Source organism: Octopus bimaculoides, chromosome 6 (genome assembly GCF_046866305.1).
Source record: "Octopus bimaculoides isolate indiv1 chromosome 6, ASM4686630v1, whole genome shotgun sequence".
Taxonomy (NCBI): Eukaryota; Metazoa; Mollusca; class Cephalopoda; order Octopoda; family Octopodidae; genus Octopus; species Octopus bimaculoides.
The window spans coordinates 26,253,581-26,272,911 of NC_142933.1; the positions used below are offsets into that span (position 1 = coordinate 26,253,581).

Genomic DNA, 19,331 nt, shown 5'->3' on the forward strand with positions numbered 1-19,331 from the left:
ACAGTGATGGATGACAGGCGATTGACTATAAATCAAAGAGCCACTGCTATTAACATATCCCATGAGAGTTGAAAATATTTTGCACAAAGGACTTGGCATGATGTGCCACACCTGACACCTGGTCAAAAGTGCACCTGGCTGATCACATAATGGGGGAAATCTGACATTGTTTGAGGCAGATCCAGCTGGTTTCTTTAAGCCAGGATGAGTGGTGGGTTCAACACATTTTGCCAAAGAAACAATCAATGCAGTGGAAACAGCCCTCCTCACCTGCTCCAAAGAAGACCAAGATTGTTTCATTTGCAGGGAATGTGATGGCCTCAGTTTTTTTGGGGTGCTAAAGGCATTGTATTTATTGACTACCTTCCAAAGGGCCACACCATCAATGGAGAGTACTATGCCAACTTGCTGTGGAAGTTTTGAAAGGCTATCAAAACCAGTTACTCAGGAAATCTGATGAAAGTGGTTTTGTTTCATCATGAAAATGTTCCAGCACACAAATCCTTGATTTCAATGGCTGCTGTGTGTGACTGTAGCTTTGAACTGGCCGATGGCTGCTGTGTGTGACTGTAGCTTTGAACTGGCCGATCAGCCTCTCCATTCTCCTGATTTGGCTCCATCTAACTATCATCTGTTCCTTAGCATGAAAAAACACTTGACTAGGAACCAGTATCACATTAATGATGTCATATCTGCTGTTGATGACTTTTTTGACCAAGATGACAAAAGCTTCGCCATTAGGATCCTAGCACTGTAACGCCAACTCTTTTGTAATGCAAATAAACATGTAACTTTTCTTTAGCAAGTAAGCTGTTCCAGCCCCTTCTTTCATACTTTAACCCCTCTATAGCTACATTCATTAAAAGGGGAACTTGACCTTGTGAGCTACATGGTGATCTCACCAGTGCTGGTGTCATGAAAGAAGCACCAGTGCACTCTGTAAAGTAGTTAGCATTAAGGGCTTCCATAGAAACTGAAGCAAACCTTGTAGTTTGATACAGTCCTTGGACCCTTTGGATCCTGTCAAACCACAATCTATACCAGTATGAAAGATGGATATTTAATGATGATGATGATCCTGATACCCACTGAGGTGAAAAAATTGGGAAAAGCAAAGAATATAATAGAAAATGTAAAGCAACATCTGCTTTATATGATTAGAATTTTAAAAAGGTACAAAAGTGTACCAAAAATGTCTGGATTAACTGAATATTGATTATATGATTATAGATTTCATATGATTATAGACTTTAGCAATATGACTCTTCCAAAATATAGCAATATTGATTTCAACATGGCTTCAGATCAGAATTCTTGCTAAATAATTTCAAATATTATATGTACTAGTTTTTGAAATTTTCTGTTTTCGTTTTCTTTCAATTATGGTAATTTTGTTACAGTAGTTATGATGCCCTTTCTTGCACCATATATATTCACTGGTGTTATTTTACCTCTCATTAAGTCCTTTCAAGGTTCCTCTATTCTAACCTTTTAAGGTTTCCCATTTTCTTCAATTATAGAGCTTTCACAAATGTTTGGAATCATGTAGATGCAATTTAGCAATCGAGGTTCAGGATCTGTCTGGTATTAGTTTAACATTCAAGAATAGATAGGTGATGGTAGTTGAAGACCAACTTAGTCAGAAAGTAGTGTAGACATTATTTTTTTTTTTAAATCTTCATCTCTAATGATAAGGTTAAACTCCCAAAATTTTATTGCTCTTTTCAAATTTATTATTTAAAATGTTTTTTTTTTAAATTTCAAATTAAGGTAAAACAATTTGAGTTGTAATTGAAAAATAGATTTTATTTTGTTACTGCTTTGATGTTTCACTGTTTGTTTTTGTTTTTTGTTATACATGCTTCATATTTTTTGTCTTTTTGCTTTCAATTTCATGTAGGCCCTAAATCCAGAGAGGAATCATCTTCGCCATCAAAGAAACCGATTTCTCCTTTGGATAAAGCCAAACCATATTATTATTGCTCTCTAGAAGGCTTGGAGAAAACAGCCTTACACAGGTCAGCTCAGCAAATGTGCACATTGCAAAATGGAGTTGATCAGCCAACAGGAGATGCTGTGCCAAACCAGGCAGATCAGGTAGCATCAGACAAAAGTGTGTCAGACAAGGCAGCATCAAACAAAGCTACATCAAACAAAGCTACATCAAACAAAGCTACATCAAACAAAGCTACATCAAACAAAGCTACATCAAACAAAGCTATGTCAGACATGACAATGAAGCAAAATGCCAACTGTCTGAACAAAGGACAGCTTCCAGACAAACACAAACTTGTGCTGATATTACAAAACGGTGGTAATTTGAGGTAAATCTTAAAATTTTACTAAACATTTAATCATGTATTCATCTCGTTTGCTGGTCTATGTATGTGTATGTGTATACATTCATATGTGACTAAATGTATGCATATATCTATGTGTTTGTATCTGTGTGTGTGTGTGTGTGTGTGTGTGTGTGTGTATAAATAAACACAAAATATATATGCATATTGTGTATATGTATGTAAATGCATAGTTCTGTAAATATCTATATATGTATGAATATATAATAAAGAATAATCCTTAAAAACTAGCAACAACTTAGCACCTGTCTTACAAATATAGGCCATCTTTGCAGATTTGATGTGTCTAAATAACTTTAAATACCACATCCACCTTTAACGAAAGCATATATATTTGTGTGTGACACAGTCTGGCTCTCATGCAAATTACCATTATTGGAAGTTTATTTTCTGTGAAAAGTTTGTTTCTGAAACTCTCCCATTGACAAACTGACGAGGTGCATAATTCAGTCTGACACTCTTCAGAGCCATCAAAAGCGTTAGCGGCCCACTTCAACTTGAAAGCATCTTTGACATCAATTTTGCAATCTGCATGTGCTTGATGTAGCATCTGCATCATCTCAGATTGATTGGGTGTGGGTATTTTATTCAGAGTTTGAACTAAATTTTCTAGCATTTTCGCTTTCTCTATTTTGCAATATTTTGCTTTCAGTTGTTTGTGCAAGTGCATGTCGTTAACTTGAACAAATCCAGTGAAACCACCACTGATGATGACTCACACATAACCCTTTTTCCAGAGGGCATCTCTCACCTCTGCCATCAAATGCACCATGTAATCACCGGGCACATAAATGGCAGAGTTTGCATGTGAAAATATATTGAATCGGTTTGGAAGGTTTTCAATGGTACAAAGCAGCTGTTCTGATCCATAAGAACCTTTAGGAGACCATTGATATTTCATTGTAGGTAGGGCATTCAGTAGTGATGGTCTTTTTCCAGTTCCTTTAAATATAAACTCTGGGATAAGATTGATTTTGGTATCATTGCTAACCTGGGTGAACACTGTGATACATTCCCTAGACAAATGGTGGTTTTCATTGATGAATGTATCTTGATTTCTGAATGATAAAGTAGCTTGTCTGCTACTTTCATTCTGTTGCAAGGACATTTTATCTCCATTGATAATTAGGAGGATCTACACCAAATTTATCATGGAAATAACGACACACATTCCATATGATCTTCAAATAATCTTGAATGCACTCAACACATTGCTCTTAGGAGATTGAAATGTGTTTGTTTGGAAATTTCAGTGATACCCCATACTCTTTTTGTCAACCTTTCATCCGGCTTTTTGGAAAACAAAACTTTTCTTCAGTTAGTGTGTCTGGGTGTTGCCAAATGCACTCCTCATAAAATTTCTCAGCCTGTAATAGGAAAAGAGCTTGTAGTAATCTCACTTGCAGTAATGTTCTAACTTCCACAAACCATTCAAATAGGGCATCTCTCACGCCTGGTACTTTTGTTTTACAACCTCATCCAGTGACTTTGAAACATTTCTTTGGATTTTTTTCAGCACTGTCAAGTTCATCTTTCAGATATTTTTCATAGCAGCATTTGACTATTTGATTCTGCTGTTAATGTAGCCAGAGTTTTTGACACTGGCCAAATTTGAGCAAAATGAACAAACTGCTTCTGGGACCTGAAGTTTCCTTTTAGCATCCCAATGAGTTTTCCCTTTCATTTGCTCTAATTCAGAATCATGCTCCACTTTGCATTTGTTCACCATGATATCAAGTGCTTGCTTTTCTTCTATGGAATAATTTCCATACATTGCACCATGAAATGCTCTTTTCTCTGCCATGATGTTATGAAAAATGGTTCAAAGAGAAATTACTTGTGTCATGTTGATAAATCCTTATTCTGTAAAAAGCTTGTACTGTAAGGATAAACAGTTCGTCATTAAAGTTCTTAGTTTGTGTGGAATTTGTGTTGGTGATTGGTCAAGAAATTGTAGAGAAATTAAAAATGAAGATTTGTTGACTACAGTGTGGAGTAGCAGTAAATTCATGCGTATGTTACAGATGGAGGCAGTTGTCCAGCCTCAAGTTTTTATAAACTCTGGCTGGTTGTAATTGACAGCAATGTCTTTGTTTTCTATATGTCCTGAAGCAGATGTGTTGTCTCGAAATGATTGATCTTCTTAGGGTTGAAGGTTATCAATGCCCTAAAATGTTGAAGGCATACCCACATAAACGTTGACTACATATACTGTGGATAAATATTTTTCTTCCTTCCGCTATGAAAACAAATAGAACACTCTAGGTTTTCTTCCCATTCTTGTCATTAGTTTTTTTTTTTTTTTTTTTTTTTTTTGTCATGCTGATTTAGAATTTGTCAGTAAAAATAATAATGACTTCACCAGAGTTTTTTGTTTTGTACTAGTCACGGGAGTCAGTTTAATCGACTTTCCCCCTTCCCTTTAAATTGCTGGCCTTGTGCCTAAGCATCGGGCAACATGCCTTGCAGCATAGTTATGGCCCATTACGTTCTGAGTTTAATCCCGGTGTGGTTAGCTTTACCTTTCATTCCTCGATTAAATAAAGCATCAGTAATGTACTGGGTTGCTTTAATCCACTTGTCCCCACAAACTGTTGGCCTTATGCCTAAATGAGAAATCATTATTTAAAATTTTCTTGGCTGTCATACTTGATTTTTTTTTTTTCTAAAACCAGAATTATTTAATTTATATATACCATTTATTTTATAACATGGTATTACTTGTAATGTTCTTTTTTGTCATATATATATATATATATATCATCATCATTATCATCATTTAACGTCTGCTTTCCATGCTAGCATGGGTTGGACGATTTGACTGAGGACTGGTGAACCAGATGGCTACACCAGACTCCAATCTGATCTGGCTGAGTTTCTACAGCTGGATGCCCTTCCTAACACCAACCACTCCGAGAGTGTAGTGGGTGCTTTTACGTGCCACCTGCACACACAAACACACGTGTGTGTGTGTGTGTGTGTGTGTGTGTGTGTGTGTGTGTGTGTGTGTGTGTGTATATATATATATATATATATATATATATATATATGTTTTTAACGTAAGGGGTTAAACTCTGAGTATAAAAAGACATAACCAAAACCACAACATATTTTGTCTGTTTTATCAGTTCAGCCATTTAACCATGTTGTTAAGTTTCTGTTTTGTTTTTTGTTTTTTGTTTTTTTTTGTAATTTTCAGTCAATTGCAAGCTCGTACAGCATTTGCTCTTTATCTAACCAAAGTCCAGCAAAGACTTGTGGCTGAAGCAAACTCAAATGAACCAAGTGATGTTGATTCATTAACTGAACAAATGGTAAGCTATAGTCTTATTCACTTCTCATCCACACTAATTTATGTTACTGTCTTCAACAGTTCCTCTCCATACTTTTTGTTTTCAATCAAAACTAATCAAGATATTGCTATTCTGATGGTGGTGGGGGTTCTTTTTGACAGTTGGAAACCTCAGTATTTTGATAGTTTGTTATTAAATTGAAACTGCTTTTACTCTCTAAACATAACTAAAGTTTAAAGACGGTTTGGAAGATCAAAAAACAGAAATTATTCCCAAGAATATTTAACATGAATCCAAAGGCCCAGTCTTTGGCAATACAATAATGCGCTTACAGAGAACAGTAGGATGGTAAGCAACTTCAGGCCAATCAGTTGAATTGTCTTTCTTTGTATGTCATCTGGGAAATTTGTATATGCAACAGTTGATCCATCTCAGATGTTTGAGCAGTATTTCTCTGTAGATAGTTACCTGTCTTTTATAGATTCAGCAGTTGTTGTTGGAGGAGGCTGAAGTACTTTATGAATCTAAAGAGAAATCTAGTCATTGTGATATCATTTTGGCTATGTTTATGTACATTCAATAGGAAAGATCCTCAGTGGCTGTGAAGCCTAGCATTTATTGCAACTTTGATGATTCTAATCAGATACTGTTCATATTTAGATTGGAAAGTATGAGGTTTTCTTGCTGTGTAGTGATTGTGTCTCTATGTTGTTGAAAGACACAAAATTGGAATGTCGTCACAGGAGGATATTTTCAAGGTTTCTATTGATGGCCTCAGTGCAGATTTAGTGTGAAGTCTCATGCATGCAGATGATGCTTGTAGATAGGAGTTAGTAATTAGGAGTGGCATCATCAATACAAGAATTGGTGGTGATGGAATTGACAGTAAGTAGATTCTTGTTTAAAAAGAAGAGTGTGGAGGAGAAAACTAAACAACCATGGAACACAGTGGAGTTGATGATGCTACATCAGCACTGGTGCAAAATGACAGTAAGTCACTAACCCATGAGATGAAAAATGGATGGGGTCTATAAACTGGTTATATTTTGCCTGGGGATTTGTATAGCAGACACAGTTGAAAACTTTGCTAATGGGAAATTGGATCTCCAGTAGATGTAGCTTTATGAAAGCTGTTGCTGGTGTTTATTAAGGAGGGAGACAAATTCAAGTTTATGGGAAAGGTAGTTAATAGCTGTTAATAAAAGATGACAGTTGACCAAGACAGGTTGCTCTTTGTGGGAATGTTTTACTGTTGCAAGCTTCCAAAAAATCACATGTCCCTATACAGTAAGAGAAAGAGGTTGGTATCTGAAAAGTGACAAGGACAGCTACTAACTACCTTTCCCTTGAAGAGTTTGGTAAGGATAGTGGCTTGCTCTAGGTGTATTGAGAGTAATGGAAAGAATATTGTCAGAACTGATGGCTTTGTTGGTTTGAAACAATTTGGAGTTCCTTCACACTTAGTATGTATGATGCAAGCCTGGTCAAGTAGAAAGGGATGTTTATTGGGGAGACTTACTTTGAGAATGGTTAATTTTAAAAATATATCACTGAAGTTTATCACTGCTATTTTGTAATTTCTTTTTCCTGTTTATCAATTTGCCTAAATTGCATACAGGCATTCAGGCAGTTGTTATTTTTCTCTAGTTTTTGTTTTACTGCCACCACACAACCAAGAAGTACTAAGCAACTACTACAACCTACAAAACAAATCCCACTAATACAGTTGTTTAAAACTAGAATCACTTCACCAATACCCCACCACAATCACCCCTTTATAACCATTACTACACTACCACAAAAAAAAACAACAAAAAAACACTACAACTACCACTGCTACCATTTTCTATTATGAACTAGGATCTGGTGATACGTTTTCTAAAGAGAGCTGCTGCCAATTTACAGAGAAATTTCCAAGTCATTGCCCCCAGTAAGAAACTTGCAGTAAAGGATCGTTGCAGAGTCTTAGCAAAAGAACTATCTGAGTTTGTGAGACATTACAAAAAGGTAAGAATGAGGATGTAAATCTTGCATAGAGACTACCTTTCTGAGTTTACAACTAGCAATCAAGCAGTATTGAGTGTATGTAAAATAATATTTATAGTTAAGTACTAATGTTGATTTTATCAATTTGAACTCTTCTCTACGAATGTTTGGCTTGATGCCTATGTTAGAAACTATTATTAATAGTGGTGAATAACAGAATTGGTAGAATGTCTTGTAGTAATTAATTACAGCCATTTATCTTTCAGGGTCAAATCCTACTAGGAGTGATTTTTTTTTTTCCTTTATTATTATTATTATTATTATTATTATTATTATTATTAACCTCTCATTCTTCCTGGGTGAAGCAGTTCATTACTGGGGTTGATTTGATTGACTGCAACCATATCCTCTTTCCCCTAAATTTGCAACCATGTATCAAACTTGGAAATCTTTATTCTGCTACAATCAAAGCAGTAGAGGTGGCAACAATAAGTGCTGTACAGAATGCCTTACAGCAGTGGTAGTCCGCGGACCAGCACCAGTCCGCGAGCCATCAGCTGCCAGTACGCAGTGAGTTTCCAGAAAAGAAAGGAGCATTATAAAATGTTTATGTAATATTGTATTATTTGTTTACAAAATAAATATAAGATAGAAAAAAAATTGTCAACTTTTCTTATATCCATTATATATATTGTTTCTGGTATAAATTAATATTACTAAAAAATATTACCAGTCCCAGACACATTGGAAAGAAACTGCCGGTACGTCACATTAGGTAGTTTGAGAAGCACTGTCTTACAGTATTTGGCTATATCAGTTTACATTTTGAGTTCAAATTCCATTGGGTATACTGTGACTTTTGGTTTTCCTGAGAATTTTAGAATAAGTACCAGACTGAGTTCTTTTAATCAACTGCTTCTATTTTCCAAAATATGTAGGCTTGTACTAATGTTCAAAACCTTATGTCATCATAATTATTGTTTTAGTCGTTGTTATGTAAGAGACGATGAACGATGGCTAGAAGAATATTGAGCTATATCTGATAACCAGTTGATCAAGCAAGAGGGGGCCTCATTTCAGTGAGAGGAGCTGGTGTGCAATGATGATGTCAAGAGGTAGGCCCCGATACACCATGCATTCTCTCTTGATGACCCTATACACTTGCTGGCTTCTGGTATGTGGAGCTTTCAATTGGTAGCACATGCATGTGCAAGCTGTTTGCAAAACAACATTGTAGTACAGTTAGAACTGTGAAGGATGTAAGAATGATAAAGAGCGAGACAAAAATACCTATTGGTATTTAGATGTTTCTTTACATTTCAGAGTTGAAATCCAACTAGGATTAATGTTGAATTTGTCCTTCCAGTGTTAATAAATACCAGTTGAGCAGTGGGCTCCATATAATTGAATACAGGCTCCCCCTAAAATCTCTGACCTTGCCTCTCTGTTAGAACCCCTTATCGTAATACTGTATTAAGGCAGTGAAGTGACAGATTAGATAGATATATGTATTTAGTATTTGTAAAGACTTGTATATTTGGGATACAACCTTACATTTATGCATGTTGGCCTGTTCTCATCTTTTGATTTATAGCCCAGGGCAAGCCTAATTGAGTAGACCATGTGAGCAGTGGCATTCTAGTCATAATCATTTCTTTTTTCAGGTTCACATTACCCCTCATCTTTTTTGTTTTGTTTTTTGTCTTTTCTTTTAAGAAGGTAAGATGTGACCTGAGAGAAAGTTGGCTGCTATTTCTTGCAGGTGTTCAGCAACCATACAAGTTCTTCTGTTGGCTCAAGTTTTATGATGTAGTTTTTCTACTTAATCATAAGATTATTTGATACACTATCCAAAAGTAAATGACTAAATCCAACTTCACTGGAAATATAATCTCAACAAAAAAAATGTTAGTAATTTACTGATGTATCAGAGAAGGAATGTATTTTAGATTGGAGGAGTTGGTCATAGTTTTCTTTAGTTAGTGCTGGATCTGTGTAGAATCCATTTCCTTTCCTAATGGAAAAGGGAATGTGAGATCCACTGTGCATTAACCACAAATATAATGATCTTCAGACTTCAGGGAGAGATGGCAGGTGGATAGATGCACTGCTGGACACATCATCGTCATTTAACATTCATTTTCCATGCTGGCATGGACTAGACAGTTTGACCAGAGCTGGTAAGCTGGAGAGTTGCACCACGCTTCAGCCATCTGTTTTGGCTTGGTTTCTATTGCTGGATGCCTTTCCTAATGCCATCCACTTTCCAAAGTGTACTGGTGTCTTTTATGTGTCAATGACACTGGTGACTTTTACATGTCACCAGCGCTTAGGAAAGTTAGATCTGCAGTTTATTTTATTGTCTTTTTTTTTATTCCTTCAGGAAACTCATCAATTCAAGAAGCTTTTACATAATGAGCCAGAGAAAGCAAGTCCAGGAATCAATGATGAAGAGTTCAACAATTTCATGTCAACTTCTGAGTGAGTTTTGGCTTTCTTTTCATATGTGCACATGTGCAAATTCACACACACACACATTTTCTGTGTGTGTGTCTCATTCTTTTGCACATATGTTGACATATCTATAATAAAAATCAGTCTGCCACACATCTGTATTTCTTTGTCTTGTATGTTGTGTAACAAAATTGAGAGTAAATTTGGAAACAATTATTGTTTTCTAACTATTTAACAAAAGGACTTGCACAAACGTACACATAATTATAGAGGTATGTGTGTACAAGTCTTTTATCGTATTTCAGTCATTAGACTGTGGCCATGCTGGGGCACCACCTTGAAGAGTTTTAGTCAACTGAATCAACCACAGCACATTTCTTTTTTAAGCCTGTTACTTTTTCTATTGGTCTCTTTTGCCAAACTGCTAAATTACAGGAATGTAAACACATAAACATCAGTTGTCAAGCAGTGTGTGTGTGGGGCAAACACACACACACACACACACACACACACACACACACACACACGCGCGCGCGCATATATACAACAGTCTTCTTTCAGTCTCTTTCTATCAAATCCATTCACGAGGATTTGGTCAGTGTGAAGCTATAGTAGAAAACACTTGCCCAAGTTGCCATACAGTGGGACTGAACCCAGAACCATGTGCTTATCTGCATTTTGTCTGTCTTTATGTCCGAAGTTTAAATTCCACCATGGTCAACTTAGCCTTTCAGCATTGATGGCTTAAATGAAGGTTGAGTACAGGGATTGATGTTATTGACTAGCCCCTCCCACCAAAATTTCCACCCTTGTGCTTACAGGAGAAAGGATTATTATAAGGATTATGACATGGCAGAACTGTGATGGCACATGGGAAAACCATTAACATGGTGAAAAATTTGAAATGGTGTTTTATGTATTATTCAGAGAGAGCATTACTCACAGATTTCAGAACAATTTAAATTTTTCAAATATTTTAATTTTTGATTGTGATATGCCTTTTTTTTTTCTCTTTATTTTGGATGAGCAGATACAACCCAGTGTTTCAACTTCAGTTTTCTCAAAAAAGGCCTATTTTCTTATTTCTCTATTGCCCATAAGGGGCTAAACATAGAGGGGACAAACAAGGACAGACAAAGGGATTAAGTCGATTACATCGACCCCAGTGCGTAACTGGTACTTGATTTATCGACCCTGAAAGGATGAAAGGCAAAGTCGACCTCGGTGGAATTTGAACTTAGAACGTAAAGACAGACAAAATACCGCTAAGCATTTCGCCCGGCATGCTAATGTTTCTGCCAGCTTGAGAACTAAAAACTTTTCACAACTTAAACCTTTCCCCCATAAATAAAATGGGTAGGACTACTGGTATTCAATCTATAGCCACAACTAGGATATAAAAACATTGACCGCATTTTTCTCAGTTGTTTATTTAGCAACACCTGATAGGTTTTCCCCTGTGCCATCACATTTAAGCATCAAACATATAATGCCTTGCAGTATCTGTTTAGACTGATTATGTTCAGAGTTCAAATCCCAGCCAGGTGAAGTTTGCCTTTCATCCCTTTGAAGTTAAGGTAAAGTACCAGACAACTACCGGACTCGGTGTATCAGCTAACGTCTGCTCTCAAGATATATGGCCTTGTACCAAAATTACAAATAATTATTATAAAGGTGGTTAGCTGTCAGAATTCTTAGTTCATTGGAAAAATGCTTTACAGTAATTCTTTCTGCTCTTTACATTGAGTTCAAATTCTGCCAGTCAGCTTTGTCTTTCATTCAAAGTCCTGCTGCATTTCACATGGAACATTTCGTCCTCTAAAGTTATCTTGATGTACAAGCCAGACCTATCTTTTTTGGTGTGAAAAATTCAACTTCTTTGCCGGAAAATATGGTTTTGTCATTACTATATCAGAGCTATTTATTATACAGATTTATTCTCCCTCTCTCCATATTTTGAGTTCAAATACCACAAGATGGATTATTGTAGTTCTATGTCTCACTTTTTGATTTCTAATTCCATTGTGGAAAAGAGGGGTCATTTTTGTCTTTAAAATTCCAGGCTCAATGAAATAAGTACCTGCAATATCGTGGCATTGAAGTCAAACATCTATTCACCCTTTTCAACTAAAGCCTCATGACATAAAGAAGTAATGTAATTTCTCTCTCACTCACACTCACACACAATTCTTTAAGTTCTTCATTGTTTCCTCCTTGGCCTCAACTCCCTCTTTCAGTGAGAATGAGCTGGAACTAGTGTTGACGACTTACACCAAGCTGCGGAAGTCTGGCAGTATTTTTTTGGGCAATTGCTGCACTGGTGATGGAGCTGCCAGCCACAACCAGGCTGGGGACAGAGACAACAAACCCCCAAAAGTGTTTTGTCCAGGAGACTCGAACCAGGGACAAAGGCAGACGAAATCTTCACAGCACCGTTTGGCAAAACGTAAGTGTAGACATTTTGGTGTTCCTTGGCTCTAGGTCATCTTTGAATCAAACAAATATATGATCAAAAGCATGATCTGTTTCCTTTGTTGTCTATCTACCTCTCTTTCTCTTTCCCCTTCCATCTCGTTCTCTTTCTCCATCTCCTTCCACTCTGTTGCCTTCCACCTCTCCATCTCCTTTACCTTTCCTTTGTATCTTTTTTATTTCTCCCTTAAACTGACTCCTTCCACCTTCACTTATGTCCTCTGTCTCATTTTCATGTTCTGTGTGCGTTTCCCTAATCTCCTATTCGCTATCTTTCTCTCTCCAGCAACAATGTTACCTAGGAACACACCTCAAACACCAAAATCTCCATGTCTTCCTTCTGCTGGTTCAGACACATCAGTTGGTAAGTTTGATTTTCTCAAAATGGCCGTATCCCTTGCTCCTGTATGTAGTAGCTTTCAAAAAATTGATGCAGTCACTGCATGTGTGTACATCATCATCATCATCGTTTAACGTCCGCTTTCCATGCTAGCATGGGTTGGACGATTTAACTGAGGACTGGTGAAACCAGATGGCTACACCAGGCTCCGATCTGATTTGGCAGAGTTTCTACAGCTGGATGCCCTTCCTAACGCCAACCACTCAGAGAGTGTAGTGGGTGCTTTTACGTGTCACCCGCATGAAGGCCAGTCAGGCGGTACTGGCAACGGCCACGCTCAAAATGGTGCATTTTATGTGCCACCCGCACAAGAGCCAGTCCAGGGGCACTGGCAACGATCTCGCTCGAAAATCCCACGAAGGCCAGCCAGGCGGCACTGGCAACAGTCACGCTCAAAATGGTGCATTTCATGTGTCACCCACACAAGAGCCAGTCCAGGGGCACTGGCAACGATCTCGCTCAAAAAATTTCATGTGTCACCCGCACAAGAGCGAGCCCAGAGGCACTGGCAACGATCTCACTCGAAAATCCTACGACAGCCCCGCACAAGAGCCAGTTCAGGGGCACTGGCAATGATCTCGCTCAAAAAATTTCATGTGTCACCCGCACAAGAGCCAGTCCAGGGGCACTGGCAACGATCTCGCTCGAAAATCCTACGACGGCCCCGCACAAGAGCCAGTCCAGGGGCACTGGCAACGGTCTCACTCGAAAAATTTCATGTGTCACCCGCTTTGCCATAAAAACAAAGCCTGCTTCTATCTCACTTATGCATAATCTTATTGATGATGATTTTTTTATCAATATATAAACTGTGAATAGTCACATGAAATGTGAATAGCAACTGTTGTTCCTTTTTCGATGGTGCTTTGTTATATTATCTACAATCTACAATTATTCTATGTATATTAATATATCATTCAATGCATAAATTAATGCATTTTCTTTTCCAATTTTATTTTTTCTAATTTTTATTTTCATATTTTTGTCACTTTTTATAAATGTTACTCTGTATTTTTTTATATTTTATATATTTTGTTCTGTAGAAACCCATGAAGAAAAAACTGTCAAGGAAGCACTCCAGTCTTTGACTAAAAAACAACAGTTGCGTCAGTACTCGGCAAAGGAAGGTAGCAGAGTCCTTTCTCAGGTCTCTAATGCAAAGCCAGGTGCCTTTAATATACATAATCGCTCTAGAAGTTTAGACAGAAAGTGCAAGACGCCACCCATACTTTTACACTCTGCTTCCTCATCACAAAGTGTCAACCAGAACTTGAAGACTCCAGAAGAAAACCTAAATTTTGTTAAAGTTTTTTGTGCTCGACCAAGTTCCAGTAACCGAAGCAAAAGCCATCTCAGACTTTCCCCTGATTCTCCATCGCCTCCTACATTAAACAAGTGCCCATCAGATTCTCCAAAGACAGTGACTGCACTATGCTGTCAGCTGGCCAATAACCACCTTACAAAGCACAGCTTATCACTTACTGGCAGTTGTCCGCACTTGGCAGTCTCAAATGGTCATAAGGATGACCCCTTGCAACAGCTCATTCCAAACCAGAAGCTGTCTGCTTCAACAGCCTCTTCAGCCAGTGATCTCACCTCAGGATCTTCTGATTGGTCTGTAGTTGATCCTCATGCTGATGTTAAAGTTAACCAAGGCCTGAAGAAGCCTGATTTCCCAAAAAAGTATGTTAGCGACACTGAAGATTTGGAATTCAAGTTCTTCCAAAAGCAAAATCATAAGCCGAAGATCTTGAAACAAAATGTAATCCGTGCAAGGAAAAGCACCCACCCAACATTACCTACCGTATCTCCTAAAATGCAGCAATCAAAATCCCCTTTCCTCAAAATAGGAGTGCCTGGTCAATTATATAAAGCTGACAGGTATGTATGTTTCATTTCTTGCTTTTAGCTGTTAAGGTCTCAATCCCAAGTGAAAGCTTACTTCTAAGCTTTAAAAAATTTTGATTAGTCCTAACAGAAATGTTTCCAGCTTTTTAGCTGAACTCTACATCTTTCAAGCCATCCCCACCATGAGCTATCTCTCCTCAAAATCACACCCTGCTATCTTTTAAAACAAAGAACACATTGGATAATGTAGTCTGGAGTACACTATTCCAAAAAAAAAAAAAAAAAAAAAATACAGTATAGTTGAGGCTGGAAGGTTTTGTGGGAAGCCCTGTTACATTGGGACTGATTTGAGACTAACACATCATCACTTCACATCACCATACTTCCACATGACCCTTGCATGGCATTATACCACATCATGTTACACAGTTCACTCTGTAAGGTGGTTGCTGTTAGGAAGGGTTTCCAGCCATAGAAACCAAGTCAAAATTCATTGTTTGATGTATGTCCAGTTTTCCATACTAGCAATGAATAGGATTTGGAATCCTGGGAGATATATTTTTGGCACACTAATATAATCCAGATCAGGCTAACCACATCGAATGATAGGGAACATACAGAATTGTTTAAGATAATAAAACTATAATTTTTGAAGATATATAATTCTCCATTCTTATTTATGAGGTCTTGATTTTATATATATTAATAAAATACAGGGTAGCAAAAAAATTTTAGAAATTTTATTTACCACCAGTGGTCTAGCGAGGGTAAAAAACAGTCAATAGACTATGTATTATTCATTTAAAATACGGAGATGCCTGTAATAGGACATCTAACCCGCTTGAAATAGCAGCAAGACTACATACCACAAAAAGTAGGGATAATTTCGAAAGGGAATGAAAAATAAAAACATTTACCAATCTATATTCTGTACCATGGTTTCAAGTCAATTTTAGTAAGATCTTACTAAAATTGACTTGAAACCATGGTACAGAATATAGATTGGTAAATTTTTTTATTTTTCATTCCCTTTCGAAATTATCCCTACTTTTTGTGGTATGTAGTCTTGCTGCTATTTCTAGCGGGTTAGATGTCCCATTACAGGCATCTCTGTATTTTAAATGAATATATATATGTATATATATATATATATATATATATACATACATACATACTAGTCTAACTTTTAATTAAAACATGCAGACCTTATTTACACAAATACTTTTTATATTTTATATGTATGTATATATATATATATATATATATGTGTATATATATATAGACACATATGTATGTATTAATGCATATATAAATGTACTTATATACATAAAACTAGAGACCTTAATTATCATTCTAGCATAAAATTACCAATGAAAACAATTATGCAATGTCAATATATTTTGAGCGTAGCCATTGCCAGTACTGCCTGACTGGCCTTCGTGCCAGTGGCACGTAAAAGCACCCACTACACTTCCGAGTGGTTGGTATTAGGAAGGGCATCCAGCTGTAGAAACTCTGCCAAATCAGATTGGAGCCTGGTGCAGCCATCTGGTTCGCCAGTCCTCAGTCAAATCGTTCAACCCATGCTAGCATGGAAAGCGGATGTTAAACGATGATGATGATGATGATATATATGTAATCAAAGAAACAAGTCACCACAAACCCTTTAACAAGTTCAACCTTAAAAGAATGAAGAACAATGAGATATAAAAGATTCTTAGTATCACTCAGTAAAACTTTTCAGTTGCTCTCCAGTTATCTATTTAAAGCTGTATATGACTAGGGTACATCCACACTTAGTTTGCATCACCAATCTGGAACCCCTATCTTGCTCAGTACAACAGTCACCTGGAAACTGCTCAGAAATGTGCAACCAGATGAATACTCACCGACAGGAATCTACCTTACTCTGAATGTTTTGCTTATCTGGGCATGAACACAAACCTCTAACATTTGGCAACTGACTTGGTAGACACCCACAAGATTATCCACCATCTTTCCAACAACAACCTTGGGCACTTTTTTGAATTCCATATGTCTAACACTTGTGGACATGCTTACAAAATCAAAAAGCTTTCAGAAACAATTTTTTCATGCTCAGAATTGCTGAAGCATGGAATAAATTACTTGTATCAGTTGTTAGCTGTTAAGACATTATATCCTTCAAAACTTTCATGCTTCCCGAAATTCACCAACTGTACACCTGATGCCTCCACCTCCGTTTCTTTTTTTTCTTTAGATTTTCGCTGTTTATTTCCTGTGCATGTTCTGTTCATGCAGTTTTGGTTACTTTTTCTGATGAGTTGTAATGCACCTCAGCACTGTATATAATAAGTTCATTATTATTTAGACAACAAGCATATCAAACATTTATTCCCATCATTAGCTGTTTAACGGATATCACATTGGTTTTGACACCTGGGCAGTCCCATTCAATCCAGCAGTGTCGACAGCATTAAAAACGTAAACACTTCCTGTGAATTAATAGACAAGTAATATCAATGTAATGTCCATTACATCTACATACATACACATACACACATGCGTGCGCGCATGCACATTTAAATACATACAAATATAAATATTAGTTTGTCATTGTTGACCACTGTCAACCAAGGACACTAGATGGAAGAAGATGATGAGGCATGGTGTGCCTGACTATTGCTGATTAGTCTGTGTTCTTTGCAGGTCTTTGCACTTGTGGTCTGTTGGGACTGAAGGCAGGGAGTTGACTATGGACTGGTGCAGTTCACATTTTCTTTGTGCCCCTGCAATCCCGTTCTGTTCATAGGCACCTTAATTGCTGCAGCTTTGCTAGGCAGGGCCATCTTGCACTTTCATTTCCCAGGTGTTGGGGTTGATCTCAAAGCTCTTCAGTGAGGCTTTAGAATCCTTGAAGTGCTTTTCCTGTCCACCTTTCATGCACTTTGCTTCTGCCAATTTACTATAAAGCAGTCTCTTGGGGAGTTGTGCGTCAGACATTTGAAGAAGGTGGCCTGCCCACCTGGCTTGATTTTTCAATAGCTTTCTCAGGCAGTTCTTTACACCTATATAAATATGTGAGTGTATGTATACAGACACATACTTAAATGGAATTCAATAACCTGGTACCAATGTATTTATGCAGGCTGAATTAACTAGAGATCATTCAGTTAACCTGCACAAATCACATTCTGCCATCATAACCAAGATTCTCACCTATCGTAGCAGAATGTCATTTGTGCTACTTCATTGAATTAATTACCAGCTAATTCGGTCAGTATAAAATCAGTGGTACTAGACCACTGAATTAAATCCCACTAAAAGATTCCTTATCCATCTTTCCTATATTGAGTATGCTTTCTTCTAGTTTTGTATCAATGTACACACACATATATATCTTACCATATATATTAATGTATACACTTGTATATTCCAGTTGTACTATTGTACCGTCCAACAACGCTAAGAAATGTGAACAAAAAGTTCAGAAAGTGAGATGTATCAGTTGCAGACATTCTACATTATAACATTCTGACATCCCATCAGATTTTAAAGACGACTGCTTTCAGAAGAAAGATTACAGAAGGAAACAAAGAAGAAAAAAACCCATAATCTTTGCTCAAGCTTGTTATTAAGCAGATGTATTACCCCCTTATCAATTGAGTGATTATATACCTTCTTCTACACATGTATGTGTGTAATGGAATGACAGGCTTATGCAAATGACAATTCAAGAATAAAATAGAGAACAGAAACAAGGACAAACTCCTTGGCGCTAATAAAGCCCAGGCATGACCAATTTTCGGCAATGTCCCTGTATGGCACCTTTGTCCAGTCACTGGACATTGTGTGATTTAATTACCATCAAAAGATAGCATTGTTATTTCTTTTTTTTTTTTTTTTGGTCTTTATTATTAACAAGTTTGTACCATTTAATATTTGTTCATGTGTGTAAGTGAATATATATGTGTGTGCATATATATATTTGCGTATATATATGTGTGTATACATATACATGTGTGTGTATACGCATATGTATATTACTTGTATATGTATGAATGTATATAAAATCAAAACAGTCATGAATGCTATTTAACATGCAAATGTACCATTAATCACTTTTGTTCCCTCTTGTTAAAATCTAACCACAAACCAAATGTGATTCTAATGTTATGTCTGCTTTAAGTATCTGTGATGACTCTATCATAATATAATTGTTTGTTTCAAAACCTGATCTCAGATCAATTCAGTTGACAAACTTGTACTACTCATATATATATATATATATATATATATATACATACATACACACACATGCATGTGTGTGTGTGTGTGTGTGCGCGTGCATGCATGTACAAGTGTGAGTGTATGTATTTATATATATACACACACACACACACCTTTTTATAAGACTAATAATGCTTGGCAACCCTTGCTCTTGTCTTCCAAGTTCCCTGGTCATTTGATATTACTGTTGTCTTTGCACTAAGTCACATGCTAATATTCACAGCAAAAAAAAAAAAAAAATTATGAGTT

General features: G+C 36.8%; 1 protein-coding gene across 8 annotated transcripts in view; it reads left to right on the plus strand.

Annotated features, from left to right (window-relative positions):
* LOC106873676 (tubulin polyglutamylase TTLL5) overlaps positions 1-19,024 on the plus strand; it is a 147,637-nt gene extending 128,613 nt beyond the window's left edge. For all 8 annotated transcript variants that reach the window (XM_014921137.3, XM_014921136.3, XM_014921135.3 and 5 more), the window contains 8 exons: positions 1,901-2,324; positions 5,560-5,674; positions 7,514-7,660; positions 10,023-10,120; positions 12,331-12,539; positions 12,852-12,929; positions 14,009-14,846; positions 18,232-19,024. In XM_014921137.3, the coding sequence (XP_014776623.2) occupies positions 1,901-2,324; positions 5,560-5,674; positions 7,514-7,660; positions 10,023-10,120; positions 12,331-12,539; positions 12,852-12,929; positions 14,009-14,846; positions 18,232-18,322 (2,000 nt within the window). In that variant the 3' untranslated portion in view covers positions 18,323-19,024. The remainder of the gene's footprint in view (positions 1-1,900; positions 2,325-5,559; positions 5,675-7,513; positions 7,661-10,022; positions 10,121-12,330; positions 12,540-12,851; positions 12,930-14,008; positions 14,847-18,231) is intronic.
* The last annotated feature ends 307 nt before the right edge of the window (positions 19,025-19,331 follow it).